We start from the raw sequence: 16,409 nt of genomic DNA, 5'->3' as shown, positions 1-16,409 counted from the left end.
AGGGAGGTGGTGGATGCCCCATCCCTGGAAACATTCAAGGTCAGGTTGGACGGGGCTCTGAGCAACCTGATCTAGTTGAAGATGTCCCTGCCCACGGCAGGGGGGGTGGACTAGATGACCTTTAGAGGTCCCTTCCAACCCAAACTATTCTATGATTAAAAAAAAAAGAAAAAGAGCTTCAGTAACTGAATTGCTATTCTAAATGAATAAAATACAAGTGCTAAAATGACCTTTCCTAGCCAAAACTCGAGGCACTTGGCTTCAATACATTCATTTCTCTATAGACAAGCTGCCTATAACAACATGAAATTTGTTTTCCCTCTTTAAAAGTACACTTGTAGAATGAAAGCATGCTGCCTGCATTTCACTCTCAAATCATTTTTGCATTTAATCATTTTGACTGTCTCTTGTGGTACAGAACTGGCAATGATCTACTCTGTTCAAGCAGAGAGCCTCCCTGGCATTTCTGGGACTTGCGTCTCAGACCATCACTGCTGTTACGTGAGTGACCTTTTTAACAATGCTTGAACATCACTGAGACACTGACTGCCACTTAGACCTGACTCATCAAGTTTCCTTACCTGGTTGATCAGTCTTCTCAAGGCCCAACTCTTCCTCCTCTTCAATATCCTCTCCCTCCATAGCCTCAGAGACAGACTTCCCTTCATTCTGCAACTGAATTGCCGGAGTGTTACTCAGAATAACTCACTACCCTCTAGCGTTTCACAAATGGTTCAATCACAGCTCCCACGCAGGACTATTCTGTGCCCAGCAGTAAGGCCACACTAGTCCAAAGGCATTAGACAAGCAGGTCACCCAACAACACATGCTCTGCTGAGCCAGAGCCTGTAAAGAAACCTGTGGGACCCACTTCCACCTCCTACCTATGAATTATTCTCGAGTTCCTTTTCCCCTCATTTCTCCAAGGTGTGTGCTAAATATTTATTGATTTTCAGCTATGTGAAGACTTGGGTCTTTGAATGTTCAGAGAAGAACAACTACTCCTCAATATAATATGCATAATTTACCACAAACCTTAGGTCACTACATTAACAAAAATACATCCAGTTTACTGTAGCAATCCAAGGGGCATCCAAGATTTGCTTTAAGCAAACAGATGAAGCCAGAAATTTAAGTTTTCTGGGGAAAAATAGCCCCAGCAGAATGCATACAGTTTAAAAAAAAAAAAAAAAAAAAAAAATCATTCATCACTAACCAGTGGTTTTTTTTAACCAATCTGCAAGCGGTAACGCCAGATCACATTGTTTCTATATGCCTTGAACAAAAATGCATCAAAGACTTTTCGTCAGAACAAGCAAAGCAGAAGAATGCGTGCAATGGGAAGCTACTGAAAATTATTCTGGTGCACCAGAACTTTGCACTTCACATGGAAGCTAGTTTGTGTAAGGATAACAGAGGAAGACAGAATACAAGGCAAAGCCTTCTCTGGGAAGGGCCTATCCTGTCATTATACAGATCCAAACAAAAAAGTACCTTGGATTCGTTTTGATCTGATTTTCGTGTTCTTTTCATTATTTCTTCGATTCTCTGTTAAAACAGGGAAAATATTTGCAATGACATACAGACCTTTATATTTCAGCATTCCAGTTTACATTTTCATCAATCATAATATATTTTAATATTTCATAAACTTAATACTTTATTCACCATTTTTAAAGCTCACAAGCCAGAGCTGGCTTTTTTAAAAGAACACACTACTTCTGTTTAAATGCATCTGAGACCATTTGCCCATTCAGTTTAACGCCTCAACCACTATTTTACACTGAGAAACCTCTCTGCTTTCAAAACAGTATACCTTTTTTCTTTCAAGCCTTTCCTGCATATTTTGCTGCATAATTCTCTCTCTTTCCAGCCGCTGTCTTTCAGCCTCTTCTTGAGCTTTTGCTTCAGCTTCTTCTCTCTGAAAATAAAACAAAAAGAAGAGAGCACACAGTGCACAACTCCTTCCCAAGAGTCAAAAGCAGAGCTGTTACAGAGATTCTGGTTCAACACAGACAGGAACGTCAGACAATCACTATTTAATATTACCATACATTGCAGCTAAATGCCAATTACCCAGCTACTGACATGAAATATATATTACTATGACATTCAGAAACTGATCTGAAAAGAAAAATGATGCGCATGACTATATTGTGATTATGCAAATGTTCTGAATGTTGTTGAGCTACTACTCAGGGTTCAAACTATATTTCAGGATGAAGATTTGTCTAAGAAGGATAAATTTATAAAGTAACAAGACAGAATTAAATTCTAAATGTGGCAAGGTTAACTTAAAGATCTTGGCAGTCAGGTATTACTACCAAGATACTTGGTGCCGAACATCTGTCTCTTCTACACTGGAAAAATCTTTTCCAGTATGACTGGAAAGAAGATAGAAGCATAATTAACACTCTGAATAATTGTTATAAACTTAAACAAGCTTTTAAAGAAACATTCAGACATGTCAATGCTATCCATAAGATACAGCTTTTTAAACACAAAGAATTTCATTGTAAAACTGCTTTAATTTTCAAAATTAATCTCATTTAAATAATGAGTGATTTGCACTTTCTGCAAAACAGCTTCCTTCAGTTAGAAGGATGCCTTTGTAAAGATACACAGATACTAGCTGTGGAAGACTATTTAGCAACCGGAAAAACAGACTTGGAAGCACTACCAATCTTTCTTTTAAAGGAATCAGAGCAAGCCAGATAACTTTCCAGACAGACCTCCTCCTTATAGTCCGTAGCAGTAAGCTGGTAAAGTGGGCTCAGTACAAATATTTTACGTATGCAAAATAGCATCCCAGATGGCTAAAAAAATTTCCAAAGTATCTGCTTCTGCCCCACACTTGAATTCATCAAATGTTGAAAAAAAATAAATAAATCACAGACTAGGGCAAGGAAAGGACTTCAAGGCATTCTCAAATCCATCTGACAGGATGAACTCTGCTTTAGATCATTCCTGACAGAGATTTGTCAAAACTGTTCTGTGAAAAAAAAATCAAAGACAACCCCCTTGAAAACACGTCAGCAGCTTGTATGAGGAACACAGTTGGAGCCTACAGATAAGCAGACCTGGTGCTGAAGCTCTGCAAGTTTTTCCTGCTCTTCCTGTTCTCGGCGAATCCTCTCCTCTTCAGCTTGTCTTTGTTGTTCTTCATAAACCAGTCTTTTTTCTTCCTCCTGCTTGCGGAGCTCCTCCTCCCGTCGTGCTTTTTCCTCAGTTGCTCTCTTTGCCATTTCTTCTTCTCTGATTCTAGTGTTTCCAAGATACAGATTACCAACTAGATATTTATTTCTTTAAAAGTGTGCATGCACATGAGACAGACTAGGAAAGCAAGGAAGTTCTAAGTTATCCAATCACAAAATAATTGCGTAAAGATACTTTCTGGTGTGGATTTACAAATGCCACCATCCAGGTGGCATTTCCTTTTTCAAAGGAAAAAGCAGAATAACTTGGAAGAAACTGTCTGTGAGTACATAAATGTTCTCTGCTGATTAAGTCAAGGCCAAGGCAGGTTGCTCCAATAATGGAATGTCTGATTGAGAACTGGATTAAGCAACAACTATCTAATAAATACCACCTGCATCCATGACATGAATGAAGCTTTTAATCACTGTCAAACATAAATTTAGTTGGATTTTCTAAAAGACTGTTTCTTCTATAGTCCGAATTCCAGAGATATACTGGAAGCGTACACTGCCAGATCATGCAGACGTACACAACAGATTTGATGACATATTTCTGATAAAATATCTACAGCAGACTATATGCAAGCTTATGACAGCTTTATACCCATGAGTGGAAAACAGACAAAAGCTGATGTTCCATCATGTTCACAGAAGCACAGACAGGTGACCCCTGATCTGGAATAAAGTTAGTCAGCACAAAGTTAATAATTTATTTTTAACAACTTCTATGCAGTGAACCAAATGCACACTGATTTATCACTTTGAATTACTTGGCTGCAACATTTCTGATCCAGATTTCAGATCACTAATATGATATTTAAGGTACCATCAAACCACTGCCTGAGTTCATCAAAGGAAAGTTTAATACAGAGAGGTTGACTATTTCAAGACAAATACAAACAAAACAAATACAAGTGGTGTAAAAAGCACACTCTAGTTTTGAAATAAAAGCACCACTGGTGACTGGAAGGAAAAAGAAGCAGTGATTTGCACAGGGACTATGCATTACGTATATACTGACATATAGATTAATGATACAAACAGCAACCTGTCCCATCTCAAATGGTGCTAGCGCCTGTCTCTGCTTCAGGAACTGCATTGAGATTTACAGGAACTTAAATTAAAGCTTAGGAAACATATAGAGCTGGAGTGTCTGTTCCAACCACACCCCACCACGGAAAGCATCCCTTCCTTCTCCTGAATTGTTACCTTTCCTCTTCCTGTCTCTGAATTCTTTCTTGGTCTTCACGCTCTCTTTGCTCCCGTGCTAGACGTCGTTTCTCTGCCAAGATTTTAGCAGCTTCTTCAGCTGTGGTGGTCCCTGCTACTGTTTTGCTACCTGATTCTGCAAAGGTTAAAAGAAACTGCTGTTAAAAAGCCCTAGTAACTTAAAATTAAGACAGACATTATCACTGTGAGATGAGATTTTTCTTTTGGCCAACCCACCCCAACTCTTTTCGATCAGTGCTCCTCACTCAGCGAGTATACCCTGTATCTAAAGGCCCACAAGAGCCAAAGGGGAGTCCTAAAGAGATGCAGAACCACAGTATCTCACTGACACTGAAATAATAACAACTCATTTCAACTACACTGATCCAGCCATATTCCAGGCAATACAGTTAAAGATATTCTCCAATTACCATAGTACTTAAAAACATGTTTCTGAAAAGACATGTTTATTCGGTAACACTTACAAACACTTAAAAGAAAACTGAAAAAAATACTGCTTTAGGAAATACACTTAACTTCCTTCTAATAAAACTGAACACACACGACCCTAAAGAGGAAATTTTTTTTTTTATTTCCTTGTTTCATAACATTAACATTCATGCCTTTGTATTTATAGAGTATCTTAGGGTGCAAATAATCACCATTTTATCTGGCCCTGAAGGCACATGCTAATGACTTCAGTGATACCATATTTCTACACATTTTAGCAACAAATCAATTTCCAATTTACATGGAGATCAAAACAGCTCCAACCACCAGGTTAGTAGGTATTTGTACAGTCCTGCAGTTTATGTTTCTTCATGTCCTGCCTGGTGTTATGCTGTCTGAACATCAGAGATACTATTATAAATTAACATTAGGAAAAAAACCACCCTTGCCATCCAGTTGCTCTCAATGTATATTGAGAGAACTCTGGTTTTTATCTGTTATTCCCACTCTCTAGAAATATTACTGTTTGAATATGACTAAAGAACTCATCATCTGAATATTCAGAGAATTAGCTCTTGGTGTCAGTAGAGCAAAAGCATCATAATGCTGCTGAGGACCTGCCTTTCTTCTTTTTAGTATTTCACAAATCAGCACATATACGTTTGCTTAACATTTATAAAGCCTTCAAGTCAAGGTAATTTTAGTGAACAATGACATCAGGGTTTGATCAGTTTTTTTGCTTCTGACCTAAAGACAAATCATTCAAAACACAATGCCATCATTAGGAACTTTAATACCTGAAAAGCTGCTTAAGCCCCATGAACACGTAATCACTACCTGCAGCTGTAGGGCATAATTACACAGAGTAAACCCTCAGCAGCTGAATCATGGCAGTGTGTTGTGCATAAAAATTGTTCTTGCAGTCCTAGGAAAAACATTCCAGCACTGGTGGAGTGCAGTCACAGAGAAGTTTTCTAATATTTAGATTTATCCAATGCTGAAAAAGAAGCACCTCCCCAGAACACACATTGCTTCTGATTTGGGCAAAAATGTAGTCATGTTGGTACAAACAAGAATCAGCCACAACAGTTCCAAATTTGAACTCAGTCAAAAGGGGTCCTCCTCCTTCTCCCTGAGCAGGAAAGACCACTCCTTTGCAGTTATAAGAACCATTAGCAAGATCTGCCTACTCAAGACTTCCATGTGCTTTTCTTCCTATATTCTGCAACTTTCTTTTTTATTTAAAGGAGGGAGGTTTCATTTAGTGTTGCCGGTATGCAACCACGAAGAAATCAAAATGCCTCCCTTCTCCTCTACCACTTGAGTGTCTTGCCAGTTTAGACTAGTCACTTTTTATAGCAGAGGCCATCTTCTATTGTGCACATGCAGAGCAACCAACGCAGCAGTCCTATTTTAACACTACTGGAATCTCAGTTGCATCAAAATTCATTGACATTTAATGTCAGGTTTAACCTACTTCCCCCCCCCTAAACTGAACCTAAATAAGACAACTCAATCTTCAGCAAGAAGCCTAAAGGTTTTAGGCTTTTAGGTTATAGGGTTATAACATAATGATAGCTTGAAATATGATGAATATCTGGTATTGAAAATGACAGAAGAAAATTAGTCACAACGTTTCAGAACACTGAAGATATGGAAAGAACAGTGGGCATAAAAACAAAAGAAAGGGTAGGAGACCTCAAGTCTAAGGGGGACCTTCCCATTGCGTTTTCACTTTCGAAGCTTTACTGATGTTTTCCATATCGTTACTTGCAATAGTGCTTTCATCTCCATGCACCCCTTGTACAGTCTGTTTCCATAGGGCAGGACATGGGATTTCCCAACATGATTGCTAACGTGCCTTAAGAAGATTCTTCCAGCATTTATATTCAGCTCCATTTTCCTTGTACTCTCACTGTCATTCCTGGTAAGAACTGTCTTTTTCTCAAAGGACCTTTTTATGATGGAAGGGGAAAGAGGGAAACAGGCAAGAGAAATGTCTCAGAACAATTGTAAAATGTACTATTAGTTGGATGGAAGGAAGATTCCAACACATTTCAAGGCAAGTCATTTATTCACAGTTAATCTAGGAATCATATTCCAAAGTCTTCACTACCCAGATACAAAAAAGTGAGGCTCCATGACAGTTTATTACCTATCATCATGCATAAGGTGAGAGCTCATGAAGGAGCACTTATGCTTTAAGTCGAAACAAGCCTTTTAACTCTCAGAGAAGCTGTGAAAGGCTGCTGCCAGAAACGACAACTGCTCCAAGTCACTGAAAAATAAAGTGTTTTACTGCAGAACAGTATATTTTAGTAGGAAGACACAAAAAACAAGACAAAAACTTGATTGCTGTCTGTCAGCAACGGGCAATCAACTTCAGTTTGGAGGAGAAGAGATGATATGAAGATACAAGTGCACAAAGCTGAAATTAGGTTGAACCTACAAGACCTAGAGACTGATTTGCCACATGCCATTCATTGGTGCGCTCTGACTTCAGAAGCTCTCTGGAATATGGTATTGCACCAACCCACAGGGTGAACTGCCTACACAGATGTGTAAAATAAAAACTGCCTTGAAAATTGAAAGCAGGAAGAGATGATATGAAGATACAAGTGCACAAAGCTGAAATTAGGTTGAACCTACAAGACCTAGAGACTGATTTGCCACATGCCATTCATTGGTGCGCTCTGACTTCAGAAGCTCTCTGGAATATGGTATTGCACCAACCCACAGGGTGAACTGCCTACACAGATGTGTAAAATAAAAATTGCCTTGAAAATTGAAAGCAGCTTTTTCTTTTTAAGAACAAAGATTTTGCCTCACTTAGCAATATTGCACTGTACCAAAACATTCAAAGAGATAAATGAAATCATCTCTATGTTGAAGAACATGCCCACTATTTACTTATCTTTTATGCGTCAAAGGAAAAGAGCTTCACCCAGCCCCAGTATGAATCACTACAAAGATGACTAGCTTGGAGATTACCAATAAAATAAAATGGAAACAGACAAACTGGGTTAATACAGTTCCAGAAGTCAGTGTAGAGGAGACAGGTGGGGCATCCAAGGAACAAGGACAGGTGTTCTTGTTCCAGAACAACTGGAAGATGCAGAAATAGGACACATTGTTACGAAGGTTTCAACCAACTGATGACATTGATCACAATTGATTATGCCTCCTGAGGCATTTATCACAGTAATGTAGCACATTGAGGGATGGACATTCTGACTGCAAAGATAAGTGATGTGACACAAAAGACAGATGTGCAACTTCATACAAACATCCACATTTGACTATGACATCCAGGCTTCCTTCTAGAGGAACATATGCCCGAAGAACTGTACCATAAATGTTCTTCAGCTGACTAACACTATTTCACATCCAACACTGAGCAGTGTCAGGAAGAGCCTCAGAAATAACAGACAACTGCAGCAGCTGAGGAATGCACAACAGGAACCATATATGCAGTAACATGCAGCAAGCACATGTTCCCTCTTACCTTATGTCTGAAGGATTTTCACCCCCAGTACTGCCCACTGGCTGTAGCTTAAATTCCAGAGATCCCTCCTTTCCCTCTTAAGTCTCCCCTAAGTCCTTCTCCACAGAGAATTGCCTGCCAGACCTCATCAGAAGGCTCTCCCAGATTCTGTTCTGGAGATGGCAGATGGTGTTCTTCCGGTAAGAGGGACAGAGGCTGTGCGTACTTGGCACGATGAAGAGGACTAGGAGACTAATTACTTACCTAGTATATGGCTCTCCTTAATCTACCAAGATAATTTCTCAGTGTGACCTGTGAACTGGCCACTTTTTCCTGAAGCAGCAATGATTATACATTCACTGGAATTGAGACTGAGGCAGCCTTCTAGCTTTGTGAAAACTGGCTCTCAGCCTGTGATGCACCAATAGCTGATTTCTTCCTCCAAGCACGTCTCTACACAAGCAATTTCAAGAACTACCAACTGGACTGAAAGACCTTTACATAGTTTAACTATTGACTTTGCAAACCTAAGCTAGTAGATCCCTCAGCTAGTGTGGCTGAAGTCCAAAAGGCAAACAGGATTTCTGCTTTTCTTAAAATTATAGTACAAGCAGTAGAATTGAAAGCTCCTGACTTAAATCTCCAAGTCATATAAACCGACTACTGCACTAAAATCCACACTCAAAAGTCATACTACATAAAGTTATTGTATAAATAATCAGCAATGAACAGCTTCTGCCTTAAAGCATCCTACCCTCCAGTGGTCTGCCTCATGAATGAATTATTTCACCAGTCCTAGCACACACTGGCAATGTCTTGAATAAGAGTGCATCAGCCACTGAGAAACACTCACCTTCTTTGGTCTTTGTGCTAGCTGCTACCGCATCCCTGTCCAAGGCTGGTGAAGCACCTTGCTCTTGTCCTGTTCCTTCTGTGCTCTTATCCTTTGGTTTGCTCTCTGCTTCAGTTTTCTTTTTGGTAATGTTTATAACACCTGGCGTGAGAGGTGGACGTTGGATGGGTGCCGGCTTAGAGACTGGAGTAGGAGATGGCGGCCTTTGTTTTGACATGCTAGGCGAAGGTGGGCGAGTCTTTTGTCTGTTGAAATGAAGAATATTTTTCAGGGCTAACACTGAAAACCTCAAACATGCAACTGAGGACAGCACTCTACTTTGGTTAGTTTACATTACGTACCTCACTTTTAAAAATAAATCCACCCACAAACTGCTGGTGCCTTCCTCATAAAACTCAAATACAGGATTCCAAAATACCTTGGGCACCTGGACTCGCTACTTGTGGGCTAACATCAAAAGAGGTCTGCTAGCCCAGACCTCCATTTACTCCACATCAAGGATGAACCCTGTGCTTCCAATCCAAGAAACTTCCTACACTAATACAGGCAGATCAGCTTATTCAGAAGCTCGCATGCTTCCTGTTGGTTTTAGTGCACAGACTGTACAGAAAACCTGCGTGTATTTTGTCTGCACAAAAGAGACAAAGGTTCAGGTAAGATCTGCACCCCTACTGTGGAAAAGAGAAATTGGACCAAAAATTAAGTCCTTATGTGTATAAACATGGCATAACGTAGGTCATCCAAATTCTAACAGAACAGATGTCTTGAGATAGGAAGCATCCTTCATTTTGTTCTGAATTAAAAAAAAGATATTTAACCTGGACACATACCTAACTGTAGAAGGTGATGGAGGACGCTTCACCAAATTAGCAGGAGAGGGGGATCTTCTACGGGCAGACACAGATGGAGAGGGAGGGCGTCTTAAACCAGAACCTGGGGATGGTTTTTCTGTCTCCGATTTCTAAGAAGATACATAAAAAAATGCTCACTCTCTAGAATACATCACAGACAGAGGAGCTGCTACCCCAACAAACGTACAACTTCTCAACAAGATGTACTTTACATTTCCTTTATGTTCCAAAACACAGACCCAGTCAATGTTACCTAAATTAACCTTTGGGAACCATAAGCAGCAAACAATATGCCTTTAAGATACCAGAGAGATCAAGGACCATAAAATCCCAATTTGATTCCAATACTGTGTTTTTTAAGCAAATGCTATTGAACATTTCAATAAACAAGCAAACTGTTGAAACAGGATCCCATCCTGAGCTGTTCCAAACCCCCTGATTAATACAAACCTAATTCCCGTAGATTTTCAACAAACCTGGGTTGAATCTGGTGAACTTGCATCAGATGAAGATACAGAGGACTTCAATCTGTCGATGCTACGACTGCGCACGGGCACTTTAGGAGTTGGGACTGGGGAATTGATGGAACTGGCTGAAGCTGAACGAGGACAGAGGTGAGATTCTATAAAGTTAGGAATTTGACAAGACAAAACGAGAACCAAGTGCACAGCATAAGAACAGGAGAAAAGGAAGAGGGAGAAAGAGAGAAAGAAAGATTGTGTGTGTTAGAAACCGTACAGAGAAACGCCACAGGCAGTGCACATTGCAATGGGTCACGCACACAGACACCACCACCACACGATTAGTACTTTGGAAGCAACAGCACCAAGAATAAAACCATTCTGAAAGCAGCAGTCTGGAGTAGATAAAAATAAAATGCTTTTCCAAACGACGTCTAAATTTGCAATACACCAGTGTTACTTTAATTTTAGTCAAGCTGCATCTAATCACAAATACTTCAGTTTTAATGGCTTAGCACCTTTCTTTACAAGTTCTTCATGACAGGTTCAAATTTTAAGCATGTTTTCCCCATACTCAAAGAGGAAATCTTCCTTCTTTTCAAAGAGTATTTATAAAGCAGCATTACATTGGAATCTGAGCATTACTTTACAAACTTTTCTTGTGAAATAAGCATTTGTGCAACATTATGTTATTCTACTTTCCCTCTCTGACCCCTTTATTACTACATATGTGTGCCCTTTATCCACATTAACAAATCAAAATAGGTGGTGTAAAAGAAACCTATCAAGAGAAAAAGGTCAACTGTTGAACTAAAATACCTTTCCTACCTGAAGTGTCAATCTCTTCACACATAAGATACTGAAAGAAGTAGTATCTTCTAATTACTTTTTTCACTAACATAATCATAGATGGATAAGCATACATAGATGTAAAAATCTACTTCTGAAACTAGATGTTGGACTTTTCTATAGTCTGAATAAATTGTGACAGATGCCAGCACTTAATTTTGTAACTTTATGGAAAATACATTTTATTTTTATATTTATAGCATTTGTGCAAGAAGAACTGCATTCTGTTTGTGCATAGTTTGTGCTAAAGCACAGGTATGTTTGTACTGAAATGAAGAAAGTACCGCTAAGTAAACTGATAAAAATGTAAAAGTTATTTTTAATTCAGCAATAGTGAATAAGTCACATGCTGTCAGTTAACAATGAAAAAGATGGTATTTCCCCACATGACGTGAACTGAAATATGCATGGTAAAATAAAAGTGGAACATAGATAGGTGTGCAAAAATACGACCATTGACTACAAACCAAAAAAGTAGAAACTGATTATTACACAAGGGGAGCAGTGTAGAAATGTCACCATTGCCAACAAGGACCAAGTTAAGTGGTGTAAGATAAAAAACAAAGATGGAATAACACACTTAAGAGGAAACAAGCAAAACTGGGAATGCAAGTTGTAAGGTAAGAGAGGAGAAAGGACTCCACATTGGTTCCAGATATGCATTTACTGGGGCATTATTACAACCAATAACAATTATAAGACATGTGGGATGCAGCTAGGGCTTGCCCACGATGCAAAGATTCCTGCTCAAGTACTAAGTTGAGCCACAGTGTAGGCTTATCAGCTCAGTCTGGACCAATATAAAATTGCTTGAGCCAGGCAGGGTTTCTCTACAGTATCTCCTCCTTCTAGTATGCCTCTACTTCTACAATCAGCCTGAGTGAAGCTAGCTCAGGGCTCCCTGTACTTAGGTTAAGACAACCCCTTTGTCATGTTTCTACAAGAGTTTCTCCCCCTAAAGAAATTTAGGCTTTGCACTTATTCCTTTCAGCTCCCTTTGAAATTATATGTTTGTTTGGGTTTTTTCCCTTTCATTTCCTAGCACTGTTCTCTGGCAGTATGTCTCAGATTCTTTTGAGGGTACACCCAAATCAGCAAGCTAGAAGCTAGCTCAGGGCTCCCTGTACTTAGGTTAAGACAACCCATGTTTCTACAAGAGTTTCTCCCCCTAAAGAAATTTAGGCTTTGCACTTATTCCTTTCAGCTCCCTTTGAAATTATATGTTTGTTTGGGTTTTTTCCCTTTCATTTCCTAGCACTGTTCTCTGGCAGTATGTCTCAGATTCTTTTGAGGGTACACCCAAATGCAGATCTCTGTCAGTTAAAAAAAAAAACAAAAACACAAACAAAACCCAAAACGAACACCAACATCTGGTTCTCTGCAGAGCAAGTAAACTGGCACTGGAGTTTAAAAGCCAGTATTATTCTATGGTTTTGTAAAGTAAACATGCAACATAGCATATGAATTGGTTATTACTGACCAAAAAAAATACTGGATAAGTAATATTATACATAACCATATATTAACTGTCTGATTCATACTGAAGTGTAGCACAGTTAGCAACTATCATGTAAGTTCTTGCTTGAAGAGCAACTGCATAAAACTTGCAGGCTTTGCTGTCCTCCTGTTACCTGAGGGATCTTGTCCATCAGCCGATAATGTAGCAGCACTTTTACTCCTAGCTAATGAGGCCTGTGTGGGGGCGAGGAGGCGACTGATTACGCTACTGTCCAGAGGACTGAGCTGGGAGCGACGAGCTAGATGATGGGAACAAATCAAAAAGGATCCAACATGAAATCATATTATGAAAAAGACAAGCAGTACAAAGCAAAGGAAGACTGTAAGCATTGTTGCAAATCATAACAGTTTTGGAAGAAAAATACTGAAGTCATGGAGAGGGAAATCCAAACTAAAAGCACAGAAGGGTTAAACACTGCAATCTCTTATGTTGCACTTCTTGTCCTCCGCTTGCTTAATACTAATTATTTTAATGTGCAAAGACTGGCACGCGTACAACAGAGATGAATGCTGAAGTCAGTCAAAGTATGAAGTGTTTTTGACCCAGCTCTTCAGAGCTATGTTCTCTAGATCGCAGGAAAAGCTGTTCTGACATAATAAACAGAAGACTTGCAAGTCAAAGTGAACGGTTATCATCAGGCATCATTTGCACACACAAATTCACACGGACAGCACCCACCATCCTCCCATACAGGAAAGATTCTGAAGCAGAATATGATTTCCACTGTTGGCAATAGCTGCTTAAAAAGGAAAGTTTCAGAATTGTTAACTCAAAGGGAAAAACACGTTAGAAAAGTTGCTAGTCTTCAGCTTTAGGAAGAGTTCCTAGAAAAGAGGTTATTTGTAACCTAGTGGGGAATACACAGACCAAAAGAAACTGAAGTGAGAACAGGTTTCTTCCTTCATTTGCATGCACAAAGTTTAGGCCAGCAGCAGGAACAGAGAAGTTGCTTTTAAACTGAATAATGAAAGAGAGCTTAAAAAGCAAAGGTAAAGTTTAACTAAGAAGTGAACGTATCAGTGACATTTTTACTGTATCTTACATTTAAACCTACCAGCTTTCAAATATGTCTCTGTTAAGCAGAGAGACATTTTGTTATCTGCTTACAGTGCCATTTAACAAAATCAAAGTCCTTCTTACAGGATTTCTTTTTTGTCCAAAGGGAGAAAACCTTTCTTAAAAAGCAAAGGTAAAGTTTAACTAAGAAGTGAACGTATCAGTGACATTTTTACTGTATCTTACATTTAAACCTACCAGCTTTCAAATATGTCTCTGTTAAGCAGAGAGACATTTTGTTATCTGCTTACAGTGCCATTTAACAAAATCAAAGTCCTTCTTACAGGATTTCTTTTTTGTCCAAAGGGAGAAAACCTTTACCATTTACAATTTTATTTACCACGGGTGTCTCTGTTAAGCAGAGAGACATTTTGTTATCTGCTTACAGTGCCATTTAACAAAATCAAAGTCCTTCTTACAGGATTTCTTTTTTGTCCAAAGGGAGAAAACCTTTACCATTTACAATTTTATCTTTACCACGGGATAACTAAAAAAGCCATTAAAAAGTCCTAAAAAATTAAGAACCAAAGAAACTAGTGAAAGTAAGCCTATCCAAACTTTACTATAAATGGCTTTAAAAAGAAATATTCAGCTTTATGAAACAACCACCTGGTTTTTCTTCCTTTTTCACTTTTTCTAGTTCTGGAGAAGATTGGGGTTTACTACTCATTCTATTCAAAGATGTGCTCCTCTTCTTTTCTGTTCCTCCTAGAGACCAAGCGTAAGGAAGATTATTTTTAACAAGGTATTTATATATATGATTTTCTAAATTGCCATTCCCATGCTTTGCTTTTGCCAATCAGCTAAAACCACCAATCTATCATCATGAAGCACTGTTTATCATGAGCTAAATGGTTTGGCTACCATTTGTCTACTCTCCCCCCCACCCTTCCACTTTTCAAGAGGAATAAGGCTGGTTTATAGACACGGTTACCCAATATCTGGCACTGCAACGTGCATAATGGTATTTATGCCACAGTGCGTAGACTACATGCACAGCAGTGAAAGCCTGAGTAAAAACATTTATAATGAAACTGGGACATGGTTTAAAGTCAACTTTAAATATCCCATTTGCTGCCTCCCAATTCTCAAAACAAACTGGTTTCTAGCACCTTTCTGTTCCACCTGTGAACCTTTGAGTGCTGACTGCTGAGAATGTAGAGGAACTTTGTTATTCAGTCTGTTTAATGAGGCACTTCTCTTTGTGGTACCTGGAAGTGAAAGCGCATGGATTAATTTTGTTGAAAAGCCTAAAAGTCCCCTCCAACACCTGCCCCACTTCCCTAAGATACAGAAGAGTAATTAAGTCACTTTATAGTATGAATCCTTCAGAACCAGGAAAACTGGATCAGGGAAGAATTACTCTATATAAAGTACGATTTCTTATATTCCTGTATGTTACTGATCATAGCAGCAGGATGCCAGTCTCGACATACCTCTTTGTTTGACCTACCAAGGCCATCCTTGTACGCCTTTTTAAATAAATAATTGGAAAAGGCCATTGCTCACATTCTGTATGAGTAAGAGCAAGAAACAAAGTGCTCGGCTCAAAATTAACACAGAACACAGCTGATTAAATACTCCACTGATCCAGGGACAAGCATCTTCCTCTCAATTCCGCACTCTGCTCCCCCACCTTCTCAGGCACACACACACAGCAGAAGCAAACTGGTTAATTCTGCGACTGTATTTTCTGTCGTTTGAATTTAGCCATCATTTACCAAACAGCCATTTCTTCTTAAGTGCCAGATCAAGAGCATAGAATGGCTCTAACTTGCTGTGGTGATCTAAACCAGTCAGTTAGTCAACCTCTATATCGTTGGAGTCCAGTTCAAATTTCTTGTATTTCAGGCCACCTGAGAATTTTTCCTCCAAAGAGAACTATGATTCACAAAGGATTTCAAGGTATGACAATAAGTTTGAAAGCAATCCCAATTAGTTGATAATTAGTGACTTCCTTCGTTAGCGGCTTAATTTGTACTTTACAGCCCTGTTTCTGACTCATACCCAGAGCTGAACCCTGCAGACACATTATATATAAATATCACTTTAAATCACGAGCAGTCTCCAGTGACTCAGAGCCCCTGCAGCTATGCCAGTATAGACATATTGACTGATTCCCCTACCAGGCATACAATGTATGAGTACAAGTTTTTCTGCTGCATCACCTTCCAACATGAACCAGCAAAATCACTGTTAGCTGTGTCCATGTTAGGGATTCTTCTACCACAGCTCATTTGATCAAAGGTTGTAGATTGACAGAACACTGTAGCATAGACCTAGTTTAACTTGTTTTCGTATTAAACAGCTCTTAGCTTATTAATGCTTTTCGTCATTTTGGGAAAAAAATACAACATTTGGCATACAGGCAGGCTCCTATGAGACACTGGGAAGATTCCCCACAAGGAAATCGCAGGCTAAAACAAGCTGGTATGTGCTCATGCAAATAATTTTTATTTTTCTTAACAAGTAGATTAGGA

General features: G+C 39.1%; 1 protein-coding gene across 1 annotated transcript in view; it reads right to left on the bottom strand.

The window, feature by feature from the left end:
• Nucleotides 1-16,409, bottom strand: part of MAP7D3 (MAP7 domain containing 3) — a 34,686-nt gene that overhangs the window by 5,353 nt on the left and 12,924 nt on the right. The window contains exons 7-17 of the mRNA XM_009287566.2: nucleotides 15,042-15,140; nucleotides 14,539-14,637; nucleotides 12,986-13,111; nucleotides 10,521-10,666; nucleotides 10,024-10,154; nucleotides 9,194-9,438; nucleotides 4,407-4,542; nucleotides 3,081-3,261; nucleotides 1,817-1,921; nucleotides 1,495-1,548; nucleotides 582-675 (exon numbers count right to left, since the gene is read on the bottom strand). Of these exons, the coding sequence (XP_009285841.1) occupies nucleotides 582-675; nucleotides 1,495-1,548; nucleotides 1,817-1,921; nucleotides 3,081-3,261; nucleotides 4,407-4,542; nucleotides 9,194-9,438; nucleotides 10,024-10,154; nucleotides 10,521-10,666; nucleotides 12,986-13,111; nucleotides 14,539-14,637; nucleotides 15,042-15,140 (1,416 nt within the window). The remainder of the gene's footprint in view (nucleotides 1-581; nucleotides 676-1,494; nucleotides 1,549-1,816; nucleotides 1,922-3,080; nucleotides 3,262-4,406; nucleotides 4,543-9,193; nucleotides 9,439-10,023; nucleotides 10,155-10,520; nucleotides 10,667-12,985; nucleotides 13,112-14,538; nucleotides 14,638-15,041; nucleotides 15,141-16,409) is intronic.

Source organism: Aptenodytes forsteri, unplaced genomic scaffold (genome assembly GCF_000699145.1).
Source record: "Aptenodytes forsteri isolate BGI_AS27 unplaced genomic scaffold, ASM69914v1 Scaffold265, whole genome shotgun sequence".
NCBI classification, from domain to species: Eukaryota; Metazoa; Chordata; class Aves; order Sphenisciformes; family Spheniscidae; genus Aptenodytes; species Aptenodytes forsteri.
Note: the sequence above shows the minus strand (reverse complement) of the source record. Positions and strands in the feature narration are given on the sequence as shown.